The sequence below is a fragment of the Eleginops maclovinus genome, chromosome 3, assembly GCF_036324505.1.
Source record: "Eleginops maclovinus isolate JMC-PN-2008 ecotype Puerto Natales chromosome 3, JC_Emac_rtc_rv5, whole genome shotgun sequence".
In the NCBI taxonomy this organism is placed as follows: Eukaryota; Metazoa; Chordata; class Actinopteri; order Perciformes; family Eleginopidae; genus Eleginops; species Eleginops maclovinus.
In genome coordinates, this window is record NC_086351.1 from 10,661,503 (window position 1) to 10,680,428 (window position 18,926).

The 18,926-nt window shown below is 41.0% G+C and overlaps 1 protein-coding gene across 1 annotated transcript in view; it reads left to right on the forward strand.

Annotated features, from left to right (window-relative positions):
- itga10 (integrin, alpha 10) overlaps window positions 1-18,926 on the forward strand; it is a 24,388-nt gene continuing 5,462 nt past the window's right edge. The window contains exons 1-11 of the mRNA XM_063878592.1: window positions 1-814; window positions 7,038-7,149; window positions 7,269-7,378; window positions 7,468-7,556; window positions 9,283-9,397; window positions 9,504-9,631; window positions 10,224-10,372; window positions 14,497-14,647; window positions 17,083-17,248; window positions 18,125-18,198; window positions 18,279-18,423. Coding sequence (XP_063734662.1) covers window positions 763-814; window positions 7,038-7,149; window positions 7,269-7,378; window positions 7,468-7,556; window positions 9,283-9,397; window positions 9,504-9,631; window positions 10,224-10,372; window positions 14,497-14,647; window positions 17,083-17,248; window positions 18,125-18,198; window positions 18,279-18,423 — 1,291 coding nt within the window. The 5' untranslated portion in view covers window positions 1-762. The remainder of the gene's footprint in view (window positions 815-7,037; window positions 7,150-7,268; window positions 7,379-7,467; window positions 7,557-9,282; window positions 9,398-9,503; window positions 9,632-10,223; window positions 10,373-14,496; window positions 14,648-17,082; window positions 17,249-18,124; window positions 18,199-18,278; window positions 18,424-18,926) is intronic.

Genomic DNA, 18,926 nt, shown 5'->3' on the forward strand with positions numbered 1-18,926 from the left:
GGAGCTCTGGGGATAAATGCGCTCTTTCATTTCAAAGTAAATGAAATCCGTTACTGGAGGCACATAATTACACTGAGAAAACTCCGGGAAAAACAACCGTTTTCTTCTGAATGATAGAAAATACGCGGAGAGGATCATGGATAACAAGTAAAAAGAGGACCGACATCTGAAACTTTTTGCCCTGATGAGAAGCGTTTCTGTCCAGGGAAGCTTGATCTTCAAAGACGCGCTCCGGAGTCAGGGTGGATAAGCGCGGTGCTGAGTGGCTGTTTGGGAAGGTGTTACACATTAGTAATGGTTTAATGATTCTGTACTGCGGCCTCTTGTTGGATGGGACAGGTGCTGAATTTTTACGCCCTAAACATGGGTCACGGAGGTGTCAATTAAGTATTTTCTCTTTATGCTAAAGAGCTTTTGGTGCACTTCAATATAACTGTTACCGGTAGTGTCACCCACATTGTCTCATTTAAGAAAAAACGCCAAAATCACTGACAGTATTTCTCGTTTTTTTTTTTTTCATGTCTATTCAACAACTCAAGACTGTTTTTGAACACGCACAGCAGGCATGCCACTGCAGCAGCATCGTTTGACCGGATTTTACGAATCTCTTGGGGAAAGAAAGAGCTGAAAAACCGCGTGGGCGTTTATGTGTGTGGTGGTCGCCGATGCTTTACATTTACAACAGCTCAGGGGAGACCACTTAGTAAACAGAAGAAAGGAAGAAAAATAAAGACGAGACTCTGCTTTCATTTAGTTTCATAAATGGAGCTGCGTAAATACCTGTTGTGCCTGGAGTTCATCCTTCTCCTTAAAGGTAATATTTATATTTGTAAACGTATATTTTGTATCAAATGTCAACTTTTTCCGTAGGTTTTACACAGTTGATGCTTTTAAAAGGTAAAACTGCTTAATGAGGCTCTGAACAGGAGCCCCCTTCCCTCCTGCTCTTAACTTTTGAACTTTGGAGAAGTAAAGTCAACCTCTTGCCCATGATTGATGCCTCTTTACTTCCCAGTTGTTCTCCTGTCCTCCAGCTCTGTCTCTCTGGGTGACATGGTCATTAACCTCCACAACTTTTGCACTTAAACAGACAACATATGTAAATGATTGTGTCACACGTGCCTCCCTAAGTCTCAAGGAGCTTTATTCTGTGACAGTAAGTGACTGACCATGAAGACATTCTTAACATGATAGTGTGCTGGAAAGCAGAGAATCAGTCATAATAACATATGGCCACACTCCATTGCCAACGGATCAAAGGTATAGGAAGTTGCGCTTGAGTCCAACAAAGTAATGGCTTCTTGCTCAGAGCCAGATTCTTCAGTAAATCTATCAGTTTTGTCAGTAGCCTACCGAGGATGTATTTCATTCTCTTTAGATGCCTCCTGCAACCAGAAGATGTTTGGAGAAATCAGATATATTTGCATGTTTCCTCTGCCAAAGGTTACTGGTTCATCTCCTCTTACTGCTGACACTGGCAGCTGTGAAACTCAACTCCACAGGTCATATTAGCCATATCCATCGCTTTGACTGGATGTCTAAAGTTCCCCTAATAAGGCAGCTATGCTATGTGCGTTTTCTCAATCTTGAACATCAGCTCCCCTCCTGTACTCATGTTCGGTGTGGCAGAGCAGCCTCACACACCTCATTGAGCCATTCCTGTTCACTAGCGAGAACTCTAAGAAAAAGACCATTGTTGTCTACCAAAGTTAAGTGTGTAAGCAGCTGATAAGCAGTGGTTTAACTGCTGCATTATAGCATGCAGCCTTGAAGCAAAATTAGATCAATAGGCAATGATATTATGTTGTGCAAGGCGTGTTAAGTTTAGCAGCTCTGACACACACACACACACACACACATACACACACACACACACACACACATACACACACACACACACACACACACACACACACACACACACACACACACACACACACACACACACACACACACACACACACACACACACACACACACACACACACACACACACACACACACACACACACATAGTGTCACTGGAGTTAATGTATAGATTGAAGTTTTGGCATCTGAGCCACATTTTAAAATGTAGACTAAGGAAGGATTATCCACACAGCCAGTTTTCATGGTATGCAACATTCTTCCCATCCAGAAGCTGAGGAATGAATGAGGACCACATACTTACATACCCAGATGTACGCAGACACACACAAATCTATTTACACATGCCAACAGCCAAATGTTTCTGTGGTTTGGTTTTACACATTGCCCTCTATTATCAGTTTAAATCAAGCATGTACAAGATATTTGTTCCCCTTTTTACTGTGTAACGTTTGATTGAATTTGTACTCTAGCTTATTTGATCTAAATGTAAGTGTTCTTGCATGTGTTTGAGTTTGCTAGCTTGTGCATGTGTCCTACAGGAGCATATAGGTGAGTAAGTAAGTGTGTAATGTTAATAGTTTCAGCAGAGCTCCCCTGATGTGGACAGCAGGCATCCCAGGCCTGTTACACTCTGTTATGCTTTACTGAGATGTTGAACACAGGTGTGTGTGCATGTGTGTTTGACTCCAGTCATTCATAAATTCTAGCTATTATTCTCCCAGCTATCTTCTTGTGGGTTTTCCCATCATTCCTACTCCCCCTCTTCTTCCACCCCCATTCCCCACGAGAGGGTGACAGAGATGAGAACAGAACACGATTAAGATAATGGAGAGAAAATCTGTGAAAGGGGGTGAGGAGAGGTGAGGGCGGGGGATGCATTGGCAACAGGAGTTGTTTAAATAAAGATGATAGAAACAGACCGGACAGTCGTGCAGACATCTCCACTGCAGGACATTTCACAGAGGTGCTATTAGTCAGGGATGTAATTTTAAAAGGCAGAGAAACAGATTATGAGAAAGGGAAACTTAAAGGTGACATATAAAACTGACATTTTCAGTGCTTGTGATATTTGATACAGGGATTTCTGGAGTGCATACCAAACTACAAACTGTGAAACAAGACAACCCAGGCAGTTTTTATGTTGGCTGCGCTATGGGATTCAAAAAGCCATACAGATTTAGCTTCGCTTTCTCTGTCACATGCAGGGGGATAGGAATATACTGCCCTCCAGCTGAGTACTACTAAAACAGCTTGAGAACTACCTTTGCAAAGTTACAACATATTTTTCTTGCAAGCTAAATAAGAGCTGATTGGGATTTTTCCAGTAGTAAGCATTGTCTGTTGCTGTTTGAAAACACACATCATTCAAGTTAGGCCAATTCTCCCCAGTTCAATGAGCAATAGAGAGAGAAAGCAATGGTAAAGGATCAATTCGGACTGAAAGATCAGTCCGAATTGGGACGGGTAACACGTATCTTCCCCCAATGTTTAAAGAATAAGATTGGCACAGTCAGGCACTAATGTCCTCTGTTATGTCCGTGGATGCGATGGCCAGTGTGACCCATACCATTGCAGAGAACCATAGTGTAACAACTGACATCAGGTATCAAAAATAAAACTTGGTTTGGCCTGAAATTAGTTGGCGGTTTCAGGGTTTTCCCTTTTGCCTGTCTGTTCTTCCAGGGAAGTTGCTGGATTTTCAATGAATTCAGCCAAAACTACCTTAAAAAGACATAGACAGACATTGAATGCAGATATAATCAGACAGTATGAGAAAGCAATTTGCTTTTTGAACATTAAAGCATGTAAACATGTTCAAGTAGAAACCAAAAAACAAGTATGAACCTAAACATGTCGACAATATATCCACTTTAAATGCATTAGCCCAATTAAAACAACCTACATCAATGTCTCTACATACTCCTATAAGTGCTGGCATGTCTCTACGGTATCCAAAACGTTACAGTATCAAGTTCAGTTTCTGTGCACACACACATACATACACTGCACAATCACAGCCATACGCATCCAGCAGGAGTAGCGCCCAGAGCCGAACGTGTGGTCGAGAGAATCTGGACTCAGTTCGCCTTGATAAATGTTTGCAACCAGTTGTCATGGCAATAGGTGGTCAGACAGGCTTGTGGTAAAGTGTCATATATAAACCCCAATGAAAAAGGAACCAGAGAAGGGAGGACAGGACAGGGAAAACAGGGAACGATAGTACAGTTTTGCAGGTTGGGAAGGGAGAGGGGGCCTTGTGGTAGAGCTACAGTGTGTGTGTGTGTGTGTGTGTGTGTGTGTGTGTGTGTGTGTGTGTGTGTGTGTGTGTGTGTGTGTGTGTGTGTGTGTGTGTGTGTGTGTACTTGTTTGTGTGTGTGAGTTTTAGGAGAGAGGGTAAAAGAAAGGAGGAATTTATGGTTTATGAGAGAATGAGTGGAATACGAAGATGACAGGGACAATCAGTAGCAGAGGTTGTTATCGGAGGCCCAGTTTGTTGTGGAAAGCAATTTGAAATCACAGAGGGTGGGTGATGTTGCCACAAAAAAAGCCAAAAACATTTTACAACACTATAAGAAGGGTGGTGTGATAGTGAAGGAGTGCGCGCAATGTTAAATGCTTGATCGAAAGATTTGTATTCCTTCTGGTTATGAAAACGAAAGATTTAGTATTGAGGAATAATTCCGTCCTTGCCTAAGCATGTTCCCATAAGTAAACTGTTTTAAACATCTGCGTAGAATCAGGTAGTTGGCTGAATTTCAACAAATTCACTGGATGTTTGGACGTTAAAATATTACAGGCTCACAAAGATTTGTAGGATGAGCAGAAACAAGATTTATGTAAAGGATGTACGTAAGCACTGAGGTACTTTTGGTTAAATGCTAATGTTGGGATGCTAACATTCTCACAACAGAGGCCAGTAATATTTACCTTACGCACCACTTATATATTCAAATCAGTATTAAGTGAACCTCAGGAAGATTTCCGTTTACATTGCAGGTGTTTGGTTTATAAGCTAAAGTATTGAACAATACGTTTTCCCCTCCAAATGACACATGAAATGATATCACTAAAGTTAACATGAACATGAATGTCTGTCCCAACTTTCATATCAATTCATCCCATATTTGTTGAGGCATTACACTCAAAACCCCAAATCCAACCCTTATTGTGACAAAAGTTAATGGAACTCCAAAGTCAACACAACTCATCCTTTGGGAAACATGGTAATGTGTACACAATTTTATGACAATCTATCAAATATTGGTGGAGATATTTCAGACCTAACTAAACTGGTAGAGAGTGCTGGAGAACTGGAGCCATGCTGCTAGCATGAATATAAAAAGTCTTATATTTGTAGCAGAAGACAGCAGTACGTGAGAAAGGCAGAAGCAGAGATTGAATAGATACATTGAAGATATCTAGTTTCCCTCTCAAAACCAAGCGGAATCCCCCTTTGATTGGACTGGCCGAGTAACTGTCTGTGTGGCTGTCAGTGTGTATTTGTGGGGAAGTATCTATAAAAGTATGTGAGTAGCTTGAGTATAATCACTGCAGCAGGGCCTTGCTCCCCATCTGGATTACTTTTCTACAGTGGAATCACCAGAGCTACGTACAGTAGGATGCTGCTAAAATACATGTCAACTCAAATTTATTTAGAAATCCCCTTAAACAAAACACATCCAACACACCCTGCTTTCCATGGCTTCAAATAACATACAGTAAATGCACAAGTGGGACAAGTTAAATACTAACTGTCAAGAGTAGCTTAGTGTTTCTCAGACTTAACTGGAAATACTACACAATGATGCGTTTTAATTTAAGTGAGAATGCGTTTCTTAAGGAAACAGCAAGGCGGGTTTGTTTCCTGTCAGCTACAGACATCATCAGCAAACAATTCTGCTGCAACATGAACAATTTGTGGATTCATTTGTCATCAGTATGTAGACATTTTAATAAAGAAAGCATCCAAGTACGAATCAAACACGCAGCCTTGGTGTCAGCCTGATATTTACTCCATAAGTTTGACATTTGTGGTTTATTGTGAATTGCCTCAACAACTACTTTTGGGATGAATTTAAGTGACTTTCGGTATCCCCTAACTTCATGTCGTGGCCTCAACAGATCAAATGTTTTGTTCATAAAATCTTTCATCTATATCCTGTCCGCCTCAGCAGAACTAACTGCAAAACTATACATCACAAATGTTTGCATGCTAAAACGCTAAACTACGATGGTATATCATAAAACTCTTAGTCATAGTTTTGGTCAGACAAAGGCAGCATCTAATCTGTGTAGTTGTTTATGAAGCTACCAATATGTTTTTTTTCCTGATGTTAAAAAACATATTTTGATTTTCCTCTTCAGACCTGTAGAAATAAGGTGTTTCATTTTGCCAGTTGGAACATGTTTCTTGCCTCACTTTACACCATAACAACTCTGTGAACTGTCTGACTACCATCTTGTTGCTCTGTCTTCTCTGTGTCTCCCTCACCTCACTCTCTCGTTGTATGAAGGGCAGGCTTGTGTGTCACAACAGGGGGCTTACTATACTCCATAGTTTTTCTAACCCACACCCTTCCGTGCCTTGCTTCTTCTCTCCCCTCTCCTCTCCCTCTTTCCCTTCAGACTGAACTCCCTTTTTCCTCAGAGGTTGCCTTTGGTCACTCTGTTTATCCATCTTTTTCAGCCCCCCCTTCTCCCACCCTGAATCCCCGATCCAAAGGCTAGAAGGAAAAATAATAATCTGACTCTGCACTGTTTGTACGCTTATGAACATACAGTGTCCAGCTTCATGTTTAACTCATTTTAAGGCTGATTAATATTGTTAGGCCAACCTGTACTCTTAAGGCCTTTAAGCTAAAATATCAACATATCAGGAACTTTTCAGCCAAGAGTTAAATGAAAAGATTGATTCTACTCTAATATTTATACAGAAAATATTAACTTACAAAAAGTAGTCCGGCACATAACCACAAGTGATTTGCCGCTTTTAAACAAACAAGATATACTTTAACTTCTCTTATGTTAGCTGGCTGCTATGACACATCTCCCCTATTTTCTGTCCGTATGCTTAGCTAAATTAGCTCTAGGCTGTAGCTTTATATATTATTCTTCAAAATTTGTCTTAAGGTCTTCTGTGTAGTAATCTTTTCAGTTTTGTCTTTCAGGGTTGTGCCAGTGTTTCAACATTGATGTAAAGCATCCTCGCATCTTCACCGGTCCAGAGGACGCTCTGTTTGGCTTCTCTGTTTTACAACATGATGATGGCGGAGAGAAATCGTAAGTTTCTCTTAGAGTGAATGAACAAAGAGCAACAAATAATTAAACTGTCACAATTGTTACACAAAGCGGATGTGTGTTGACATCTTGATAATAAATTACTCACTGTGACATTGAAGGATGCTGGTCGGTGCTCCGTGGGACGGGCCGCCCAAAAACAGGAAAGGTGATGTTTACAAATGCATCGTGGGAGAGGAGAGGAACTCAAACTGCAGCAAAGTAAATCTAGGTAAGAAAAGCAAATATCCATAACAATCAAATGTCAAATCTCGCTGATAAGTTACCCATATGCTACAATAAACTGTTTATCTATCTCAGGTGAGATTGCTCTCCAGAACGTTTCTAAAAACCTGAGGAATTCTCACCTGGGAATGACGCTCACTCCAGTCTCCCCTGATGGATTCCTGGTATGTTGTTTCATACTGAAAAACAGTCATTTTTATTTTTATTTTGTAGGCTTTCCCATCATATGATTTAGCTTGAAGGAATGTGGTAAAAACAGGTTATTTTTGTTTCACTGAATTGTTATGAATCATCTCTGCTGGTGTGTTTTTATCTGACCATAGTTGTGAGCTCACATGTGCGTCACACCAATCCCCGCTTCCTGGATACCTTTTTGGAGATTCATTTGCACATTTACAAAGTCAAAAACTTATTTGGTCAAATTGGTTGACTGAACGGCTTGCCTTGACTGCTTTAAATGCATAAAAGCATATTACTATAAGGCCTGCCCATCTTTGGCAAATTTCTGTTCCATTTTTGCGATAAATGTGAACCAAAGTTAACAGTTTTTGTTCTCAAGTCAAATCAAGTTAAATCTCAGAGCAGGTCAAGTGTATGTCCATAGTTTTGAAACTTTAGCTAACATGAGTCTGAGTCTCTATAACCCTGATACACACATCTCGCTGATGCTCTTCAATTCCTCCCGTTTTGAGACTTCAGGCTAAGGAATAGACTTCTAACTGGGCTAGAAAGCAGAAGTGTGTGTTGTGTGCGTGTGTTTTACTTACCTTGTCCATGTCTGTGTCCATGTGTGTGTGTGTGTGTGTATACAATGATGCTTGCATGTTTTGGTGTCTGTTTTTACTGCTGCTTTGGGTGTGGAGTCGTGTATAGTTCACAAAGGCCAACAAGCTTAGCCTACTTATATGTGTGTGTGTGTGTGTGTGTGTGTGTGTGTGTGTGTGTGTGTGTGTGTGTGTGTGTGTGTGTGTGTGTGTGTGTGTGTGTGTGTGTGTGTGTGTGTGTGTGTGTGTGTGTGTGTGTGTGTGTGTGTGTGTTTATCTTCACCCTAGTGGTCAGGTCTATAACAGGATCGGAATGCGTCTCCGGCCCTTTGTTAATGACAGACCTACCAAAAGCCATAGCACCTCTCTCGCTTTCCTCCGTCCTCTCCCTCCTTCTTTTCTACCATCCCTCTCTGCATCCTTTCTTCCCTGCCTGTCTGTGTGCCTGAGGAGAAACCCGTCCATAATGACAGGGTGAGCAAAACCAGGATGTTTCTCTTTTTCTCATTCTTCCTTCATTTCACCCATTTTTGGTCTCCCCTTTTGTCTCTGCCGTTTGCATGAGTTTCTCTTTTATCTTTTTATTTCCGCACTTCCCCCCTTATTGCTCCCTCTCGGTATGAAAACCAAATAAACGGCGTGCTTTGAAGACAGAAATATTTTTTATACGATCCCCCCCGTCCCCACTTTCAGCCCCCTTTATTTAGCACATTCAGATTTAAATTGCTCTTCTGGTCTGGTGTTGGAGCTCTGTATAACCACTCTCGACAAAAGTGACTGCCAGCGTGTCAACAATAGCCTCCAACTCTCTGCCTCTCCCTCGTTTCTCTGTCCCCCAAACCACACCATTGTAGTTTTCCATGACTTATTCTCTCATGACTTGTTTGCTTTTTGTTCCTCATTTGCCCTCATTTGGTCTTTTTTTCGGTGATTTTTCAGTCACCTAACCACATTTGTCTACGTGTTAAAACCCTTTTAGAACCACCAGAAAAACACCTACAGTTCTTGTGAGCATAACACAAACATTTGCAACATAAACTTCAGACTCAGAATGACTGTAGTTGCTCCTGAAATTGTTTCACCTGTCAGAAAGATGTTGATGTCTTTGCCTGTGTTTGTTTGTCAGGCATGTGCCCCTCTGTGGTCTCAGGAGTGTGGTACGTCTATGTTTAGCACTGGCATCTGTGCCTCTGTCAGCGATGACCTAAAACCACGAGAGGCCATCGCTCCCACAGCGCAAAGTAACCACACATTTGCACATACTGTACATACATTGAGGCAGAGAATCAAGCTGCACGGGCCTGTTTTTGCTAACCAAATGTTTTTTTTAACCCCCACATGTGGCAGGGTGCTCTACATACATGGACATTGTGATTGTGCTGGATGGCTCTAACAGTATCTACCCCTGGTACGAAGTCCAGAACTTTCTCAGCAACATCCTCAGCAAGTTCCATATCAGTTTGGACCAGATGCAGGTAAAATGGCATGTCGATGTGTATTTGCACTGACTATAAATATTATTTACATTAGTAATGGAAACTTGTGGGTTTGTATTTGAGTGAGTCCCCCACATAAATCTCTGGAACCCTAAAGCTGTTGCCCAGAAGAGTAAGACAATCTAGTCCCTTGAGTGAAAACATGCACAGAGTGACACGTATAAAGAACTAGTATGGCAAAAATGGCCAGAATAGATTGCTTTAGTAATGTAAAGAGACGTGAGCAGAACTAGCTTGAGGTTAGGGAGGAATGGAAGTCGGAGGGGGGGATCTGGGGACGTTTTTTAAAGCTGAACAACAAGAGGAGCGAGAGGGGGTTTGGGTTTTGAAAAGTGAGGGTAAGGGGTAGAAGGCAATGTGAGGTGAAAAGGAAATACCTTTGGTTTTTGAATGAATTCAAAAATTCCCCAAGTGCACTGTTTGCTTTAACAACCGGATTTGTACTTAAAGAGATAGCTCACCCGGAACAAGAGTCTCACATGATGCTTTCCATGACTACATGCCAGCACAACCATGAACAAGTGGCATTGTTGAAATAATTGTTTGTTTGTGTATGTGTGCACACATTCAGGTTGGTATACTGCAGTATGGTGAAGTAGCAATCCACGAGTGGTCTCTGAAGGACTACCAGACCACAGAGGATGTTGTGGAGGCCGCGAAGAACATCAGCAGACAGGAGGGACGAGAGACGCGCACTGCATTCGCTATCCAAACTGCCTGGTAGGCCTGTCAATCACTATTACTGCACTCGGACTGGTTGATGTTACTTGTGCATACTGCAGATTTGGCGGGCTCACTGGAAACTGTCTGGCAGTTTTGATCTTGGTATAACATTCTTATTATATTTCTATAAATAAGTCACATTTTAATTTGTAGTTATAATGACAATGAGGTCTTTAGTCTGTAATATGCTCCAGTATGATCCGATCAGGCTGCTTCTGATTTACAGCTGACCAAGTAATTAGAGAAGGAATAGCATTGTAACATTGGGTACTTAAAGGGGATGTATTGTTGTGTACACATTTTGGTATCTAAAGTGCTTGCCCCAAACTGTGCAATAGTTTTTTACAAGATAATTGGTCACTGATTCAACAAGCCATTCCAGTTTTTGCTCCCCTTCCTACTGTATGTATGTCACATGAACACACATTAGAATATACCACCCCCTATCCTTCTTGAAAAACAATGAGAACAGACCAGACTTGGAGACAGTACGAGTAAAATTATGTACTTGGGAACATTAATAAATGTAAACATGTTCTATTAGACTCCCAAAATATGAATTTGAACTTGAAATGTGTTTATTATGTCCTCTTTAATCTTGCACTAATCAATATTTAGCTTTATCTAATGACTTATCGTAATTTAAAGTAGTGAAAAACCCATACATTTATTTTAAATCCTCAACTCGATCTCTGACAACTCACTCTACGCTACTTTGCCAGCATCAATCAGTAGGAAGACGGTTAGCAACTAGCTAGTGAACGTAGTGGAGCGTTTAGGAGTTAAAGAGACAGATGTAGCCCTCAGGAATTGGTGGAGATCGAATTAAAACTTAAAGGAAAGTGAAAATGTTACTATGCAGGTGATTTTTTTTCTGTTGCTGTTGAAAGAAAATCTTTGTAAAACATTTATGAATGCCACCTCGAATGCATCTGTATACCATTTTTAGAAAACTCTTCTTTAACATGAATAGTTGCATAGTTTTTAATCTTCGTAGCATTCGGCTGAGGGTGTTTGAGCTGGAAACCTGAGTCTAAAGAAACAGCTCTATAAATTGAGGGTCAGTGGCTAAGTGAAAACGTCTATGTCTTAAAATATCTTTTTCTTTTCAAAATAAAATTCCTGCTTTATTAAAGTCTTACCCACATGGAGCACCACACCCAGACCGGATGTGTGGCCACTGCTTCCGTTTAAGGATGTGTGCGTCTTGGAGAGGTGTTCAACTTACACAAAGGCAGGCAGGCAGGCAGGCAGGCAGACACACACACACACACACACACACACACACACACACACACACACACACACACACACACACACACACACACACACACACACACACACACACACACACACACACACACACACACACACACACACACACACACACACACACACAGGTAATTGGAGAGTTCCTGTTTTCTGGTTCATTTAAAAGTAAAAGTTGGAGTGTTTAACGGGAATAATTTAAAGCTAGTTGAAAAGCAGTGACGGGAAATCCAGACGCTCCTACTTTTTCCCTCTCGTAGCTTTTTATCTTTTAATGTCAAAGAGTAGACTTGTAAAAAAGAAAAAACATAGAAATTGTTTCTCAGAATTCAATATAAACTCTTTCGAGTTGAGTTTTCTCAAGTGTGTGTGTGTCAGGTTAAGGATATCAAGTTTTCAGTGCTATAATAACTTAAGATTACTTTGAGAGGCGGTCATATATAGCAGCACTCCTGCTCATACACACACACATACAGATGGAAAGATAGCAGCGCTGGCACAAGGCAGGAAGGTGACAGGGTAGAAAAACACAGAGATTAGCTGAGCTGGACCCGGCGGCTGCTGACTCAGCTCGACTGCAGGTGTGGCACAGCCTGACCCAGTCTGGTCAGCCAAGCCGTGCTCCTACAGCTGTATGAATACATACACAGACACTCAGGTCTACTGTACAATACACACAGACACAGATTAACAACAAAGAGAATTTATAAAGACTCAAAACATACACTCAAATGCACATTGTATGACTATTCTGATGTTCTTAAGGGCTGACATTCACCACATTCATTCCTTGGTCCCATAAACCTCAACTGTAGCCCTTTTCACTGCATGTTTGACCCTCAACCTGCAACAGCAACTGCTCCAACTCCTAACCCCTGTACACTATAACACATCGTTTTTACACTTTGTTTTCTTTGTACGGATTACACAAACCAGATAACGTGTTATTTAGTGAGAATAAAAGGTGCTGGAAGGCGGATTTTATTACTGTTGGAAAGCTGCTATCCGTTTGCCCTGCTTATACTGTAGTCTAGATGGTAAACAAATCTAATGTAGTGTTATATTTAATGATGCAGACTTGAGAGTGGTATTGATCTTCTCATCTTAATAATGCAAAAAAAGAGGGAAAACCAAAATACAAAAATGTGAGTGGGGGAAAAAGCACAGACTGTAAAAGGAGGTTCCTCGCAGTGTCATGTTGACATGTAAATGTCATGAATCGAGTGCACAGAGGACAATTTGAATTCAAAGTAGAGGACAGACCAATACATGAACATCAAACAGCCGTCTACAATTGGATAAGCCACTAATTCTTATATTGCTCCACCCGTCTAAGACTACGGCTTACCCACACACACATGCACACACACACACCCACACACACACACACACACACACACACACACACACACACACACACACCGAAGGTACACACACAGACCACTGTGCTGTGTCATTACCACACTGCTTTGACTTCATAAAATGGCTTGTAAATACAACCAGGCCTCCCAATTAGCTCCACTCACTTTCTCTCCGCTTTCATCTCCCCTTGCTTCTTCACATCTCTTATTTCTCTCACCCTTTTTTTTGTGCTTCCTGCTTTTCCTTCTTAATCTTTGTTTGTCTGTCTTGTCTTGCCATTTCTCTCGCTCTCCTCTACTTTTCTCCCCCCTTTTGTATCTTTCTGATCTTTTTTATTTCATTGTACATCACTCACACTCTACCACACGTCCTTAATACCACACCAAAGCAGGATTTGTACTTTACAGATGTTATATTAAGCTTTATATTACTGTCTTTTCTTTTCATTTGGATGACCAATTTCTTTATTTTCCTTTAAATTAACGTATTAAGTTTAGTCCTCTCTCTGTTCTGATACTTCTGTAACCTTAAAACTTATCTGCATTTCGTTATACTCCAATATTTTTCTTTCTCCTCCTTTCTCCTTCTCGGCACCCTATGTAATTTGGAGACTGCATAGGGGAAATGGTTGTTTTTAACTCTGAGTTTCTTGCGGCTGACCACAATGTTATATTTAGACAAGGGCTGGAGTTAGGACTGAAAATGACTGAGTTCACTTGCAGTGACTACTGTGTGTGTGTGTGTGTGTGTGTGTGTGTGTGTGTGTGTGTGTGTGTGTGTGTGTGTGTGTGTGTGTGTGTGTGTGTGTGTGTGTGTGTGTGTGTGTGTGTGTGTGTGTGTGTGTGTGTGTGTGTGTGTGTGTGTGTGTGCGTGCATGTGTGTGTGTGTGTGTGTGTGTTGGTCTGAAGCTTACCAAGCATATGCATAACTTGAATCAGGTCCCACTGAGAACAGGTTTCTTGCAGACAAACAGGGTGCGGCTTGGGTCTGTTCGTGTGTTTGTAATTTAGGTTTCCTCTCTGTATCATGGCACAACCGGATGGGTATGCACAGATGCGGTTGCCGTGTGCAATGACAAATGCAGGCTGCATGCGATGACCAAATTGAGTCAACAGGCAACCAATGTATGTGTGCCAATTAATATCGTTGTGGGAAAGACAACTTGTGATTTGGACCACTTGTATATCTTACTGGCAAGGAACTTAAATCAAACTTCCATTGTTTTGCTGGCTATTCATTTTCTCAGAGAAGAATTTGAAATTGTATATTATCTTATAGTGGGTGTTTATTTAAGATTTTATGAACGTGTCTGACACTCCCTCGTATCCCCACTCTCCCTCTGGCTCTTTCCCTCCCTGTGCTTTCATTTTTTTCTATTTTCCTTCACTTTCTTTCTTATGTTCTCAGTTTTGATTCAATCATTTAGGTGGATATTTGAGTAAAGTAGTTTGATAATCTTTATCTCAGTCTGTCCCTTTCTTTGTTTGTAGCACAGAGGCGTTCAGTGCTGAGCGTGGAGCAAGGGATGGGGCCACCAAGGTGATGATCGTAGTGACGGACGGTGAGTCACACGACGGGGAGGAGCTGGAAGGCGCTCTTGACGAGTGCATCAGCAGAAACATCACCAGATACGCCATCGCTGTGAGTACTTCTCATAAACTCTATAGGGTCATTCTCCTACACTAAATAATCCTTATTTCTGGCTGAGTTTTAGGTCCTTTGTGAAATGACATGAGTAAAGCTATTGTAGGAAACACACAAACAAATAACCTATATTGTCAATGGGGTGTGTAGAGCATCCCTGGCATTCCTCACACATTGTGTGAAAGTGGTATGGTGAGTGTATACACCCTAAAGAAACCACACAATACCACTCCCTCAAAAATAACATCCCTAAATGACTAAATGACCCCCTTTGGTCTACTAAAATAGCAGAGTGGGAACTAAAACTCTTCCTTTCAACCCCATCCGACCCCCTCAACACACAGAAGCACAGTGAGTGGTGCATGGTTTGAGTGTCAGAGGGGCAGACAGACTCTGGTTGCCGGGATGGATGCAGACCTCTCCCCAATGGGACCACAGGAAAGGATAACATGAGCAGGAGGAGTGCCACTTCAGAAATATCTGTAGACGAAGATCAGATATCCTTAGTAATTTATGGATGGAGAACAGTCACAAAACCTAGTAGGTGGCATTGTGTTTGGATAACACTGATGTTTGGGTTTTATGTAGCTTGGTTGGTTTGTTTTGTGCTAGAAATCCATTTGATTGGCATAAACCAAACAATTGAACAAATTACAATGTTGACCTGAAGAAAGCACTAGACGAAAAGTTATGGATTTCGCCAAAGGGATTACAAATCATGTGGTACCAAATTTCATGGTGGTCCATCCACCACACAGTGAAGAAAATGTACTGTATGTAAAAATGTATTGTTAATTTATAATCAAATTGACTCAAGTAGAAGTATTATAACTACTTGAGTAAGACTAAAACAAAATACTCATTACCAAGTAAATTCATTACATGCAATTTATTACATCAATGTATTTTGTTTAAAAGATAATAACAACTATGAAGTGCACATATATGTACAAGTTCAGAACCATACAAATGACAAAATTGTACCGTTAGCTACAATTTAATCTCTTAGAACAAAATCACTTGAAATTGTCAATATCTGAATGCTTAAAGAGGCTTGTGCGCTTTTCTCGTCAATGTCAATTATTGTTTTTACGTAGCTAAATGTAAAGAGTAGAAATACATCGGGTAGTAAAAAGTATTCGGTTAGTTTCAGTTAAATTTACTTTAAAAATACTCAAGTACATATAACTAAATGTGACACCTTACTACCCACTACTGCATGTGCACAACCTAATATTAGGTCAGTAAAAGTTTAATTTGAGAGAAGGAAACAAACAGTCAGAGAAAGCGTCAAGGGATAGGAAGAGCAGCCTTCACTGCAAAAGAAACAAACAAAGCTGGATGAAGAAAACAAGATACAATTAGGTGGGTTTTGTGGCCAAAGTTTGCTCAAAAAGTCCAAGTGATGAAAGGTAAGCACTTCTGGTAACAGAGCCAATGTTTTGATGCTGCTCTCTGTGCAGTGCCTGTGTGTGTTGGTTGTGTGCATGCGGAGTGAAAATGGCTCACATGGGAGGACAGATCTTCCAAAACAAGAGTGCAGTCTCTGTGTTTTATACATCAGTGCCGTTTGTGGGAGAGCAGTTTATGCAGGGCCATGTATGCTTGCATTCTTATATTCAAATTACATTGCGTTTCCAAGTCCTATTAAATCTGGAAATATGCTTTATATTAAAGGCTTTCTGTCTTTATTCATCTATTTCTCTGTTTATAATTATGTGAAAGCCAGCAGCAGTTGGCAGCCTGAGAGGAATTCACCAGATCTAAATGTACATATTTATATGAAAGCTCTCTTCACGTTACACACTTCACCCCTCTCCATCCCTTACCCTTTGAAAACAGAGGATTTCCTTAGTTAGCGTGGCAGCTGGAGTCACAGGGGGAGATTCCTGGTTTTGGTTTCTCATATGGAATTTTCTCATTTGTACTTTAGGCATTAAGCCATAGGCCACTGCTGCTACAGTATGTCCTCTGCATCAGTCATCTCTTCACCTCTCAGCGAGGCCTGCACTCCTCATTTACAAATCTCTGGTGGATACTGTTTCCTTTGGTCTTATGTTTTTCAGTTGCCTTTAGGTATTGCTTAATTAATATTAGATTACATAGAGAGTAATGCAGCTATGCAATACGTTTATTTTCATTTTACTTCATTAAATCTTGCAGTTCCAGGAAACTCTTATGCTACTTGAGAGTACCTATCTTGTCCTCCTTCAGAATTATATGATATCTCTCTTCATTATCCCTCGGAAACATGGAGAAGTGATTTTTCTGTTACATGCCAAAGTGTCTGTGCAATCCCTCTGTTTTTATTGCGTTCACCTCCTTTGTCTGCTAGCTTAATCCCATCAATGTTTTAAAGTGCTTGTGTTATCTGCTTATTCATTTAGCGCATTTTCTCTTCTAAAATGTTTTTCTCTCACGCTGGCTTCCAGGTTTTGGGTCATTACATCCGCAGGCAGCAGGACCCTGAGACGTTTATTAAAGAGATCAAGTCTATCGCCAGCGACCCAGAGGAGAAATACTTCTTCAATGTGACCGATGAAGCCGCGCTCAATGACATTGTTGACGCCCTGGGAGATCGCATCTTCACTCTGGAAGGTTTGTGAAACAGAGAAGCAGGCTGTGGATAAATGTTTTTAAAAAAGGAAGAAAGACAGCAGCACAATGTAGCACCAGGGACCTCTGTTCTTTCAAACCACATCAGTTATCAGTCGGTTTCATTTCTTAAAACCCATTCATTTGTATTTATAGTTGTGTCACAAGGTGGAATACTAACTGTTGGTCAGTTGCTCTTATTTAAGTTTTATGAAACCAATTTAACCAACACAATTTTAATTCTAAATCACCTTTTTTATTTAAAGTAATTGTATAAAAACGGTATTTTATCCGCTGTCACTTTACAGGATCATCTGAAGTCCTTTTTTAAATTTTGAGGTGTACTCCCTGCTCTAAAAGTAATTCAGATTATTATTTACAGTAACTTTCAGATTAATTGTCTTACTTTGATTATATATATTGTCAGCGCAAACATGAGAGTACACAGACTGAAAGTAGAATCTGAGAAAGAAGAGGGAAAAGAAAATACAAGAATATGTGATGTGTTGAGAAATAATATTTTTGGATAATATTTTAGAGGGTGGGAAAAAGGGAAGGAGGATTTGGTGTGAGAAAATACACAGTAAGTCTGCAAAGAAAGCAAGGAAAGGAAAGGACAGTAGAAGTGTTTAGCTATCACAATAACCACAGGAACATGAGAGGAAGACTGATGAAGAGCAATGGCACCCTTAAATGTTTAGGAAAATCAGAAAGAAGGGACAGGAGGAGAGGAAAGGGTGAGGCGTGTCTTCAGGGTGAGTAAGGGTGCCAATGATGCCATCCGCATCCGATCCTGAGAGGGAGAAGAAGGAAGGGAGGAGATGTGCAGAGAAACGTGACGACAGAAAATACTGACCTGCTGTCTCTGTCCTCCCGCAGGCACTCTGGGCTACAACCAGAGCTCGTTCCACATGGAGATGTCTCAGATCGGCTTCTCCACACACACTCTGGATGTAAGTCCAGGAGCTGTTCATATCCATGTGTGAAGTGCAGGTTTTCTTTTGTCTCATCCATGCCCTCCTCCATTCTGCAGGATGGCATACTGTTTGGGATGGTGGGCGCCTACGACTGGGATGGTGGAGTGCTGAAGGAGGGAACCAACGGACGCATCATACCGCCCAGAGAGGCTTTTGAAAGCGAGTTTCCACTGGAGCTCAAAAATCATGCTGCTTATTTAGGTACCCACATACAGTGTCACACCACTAAACATGATACTAGAAGAACCATGTTTGTGGTTCTTTTGCATGTTAGTCCATTACTTTACAGATTATGTGTTGTTTTAGCTTGGTCTGATCCTACCAGGGCATTGCATTCATGTTTCGGTGGAAAGCCCAGACATTATTGTCATCTGCAGAGCTGAATTTAATTGCAATTGGTACCCCAAATCACCCCCCACCTGCAAGTGTGGTTAAAACTGCAACAATGATCCACAGAGTCAATTCATCTGCAGAATATGTTCTTAATTAAAGGTGAAGTCAGTGATTCTGGAGAGAAATTGTTGATATTTGATCTCAACACCCAAAAAACAAACATCACCCTCCACATTTTCCTTCCCTCTTCAACCACTGCCTTTCTGTTTACACATCCTTGGCTTTCATCCTGTCCTCTGCAAGAGTACACATTTACTTGGCTGTAATACTGTTGTGTAGCATGATGATCCAAGCTACCGTTTTTGTTTCCA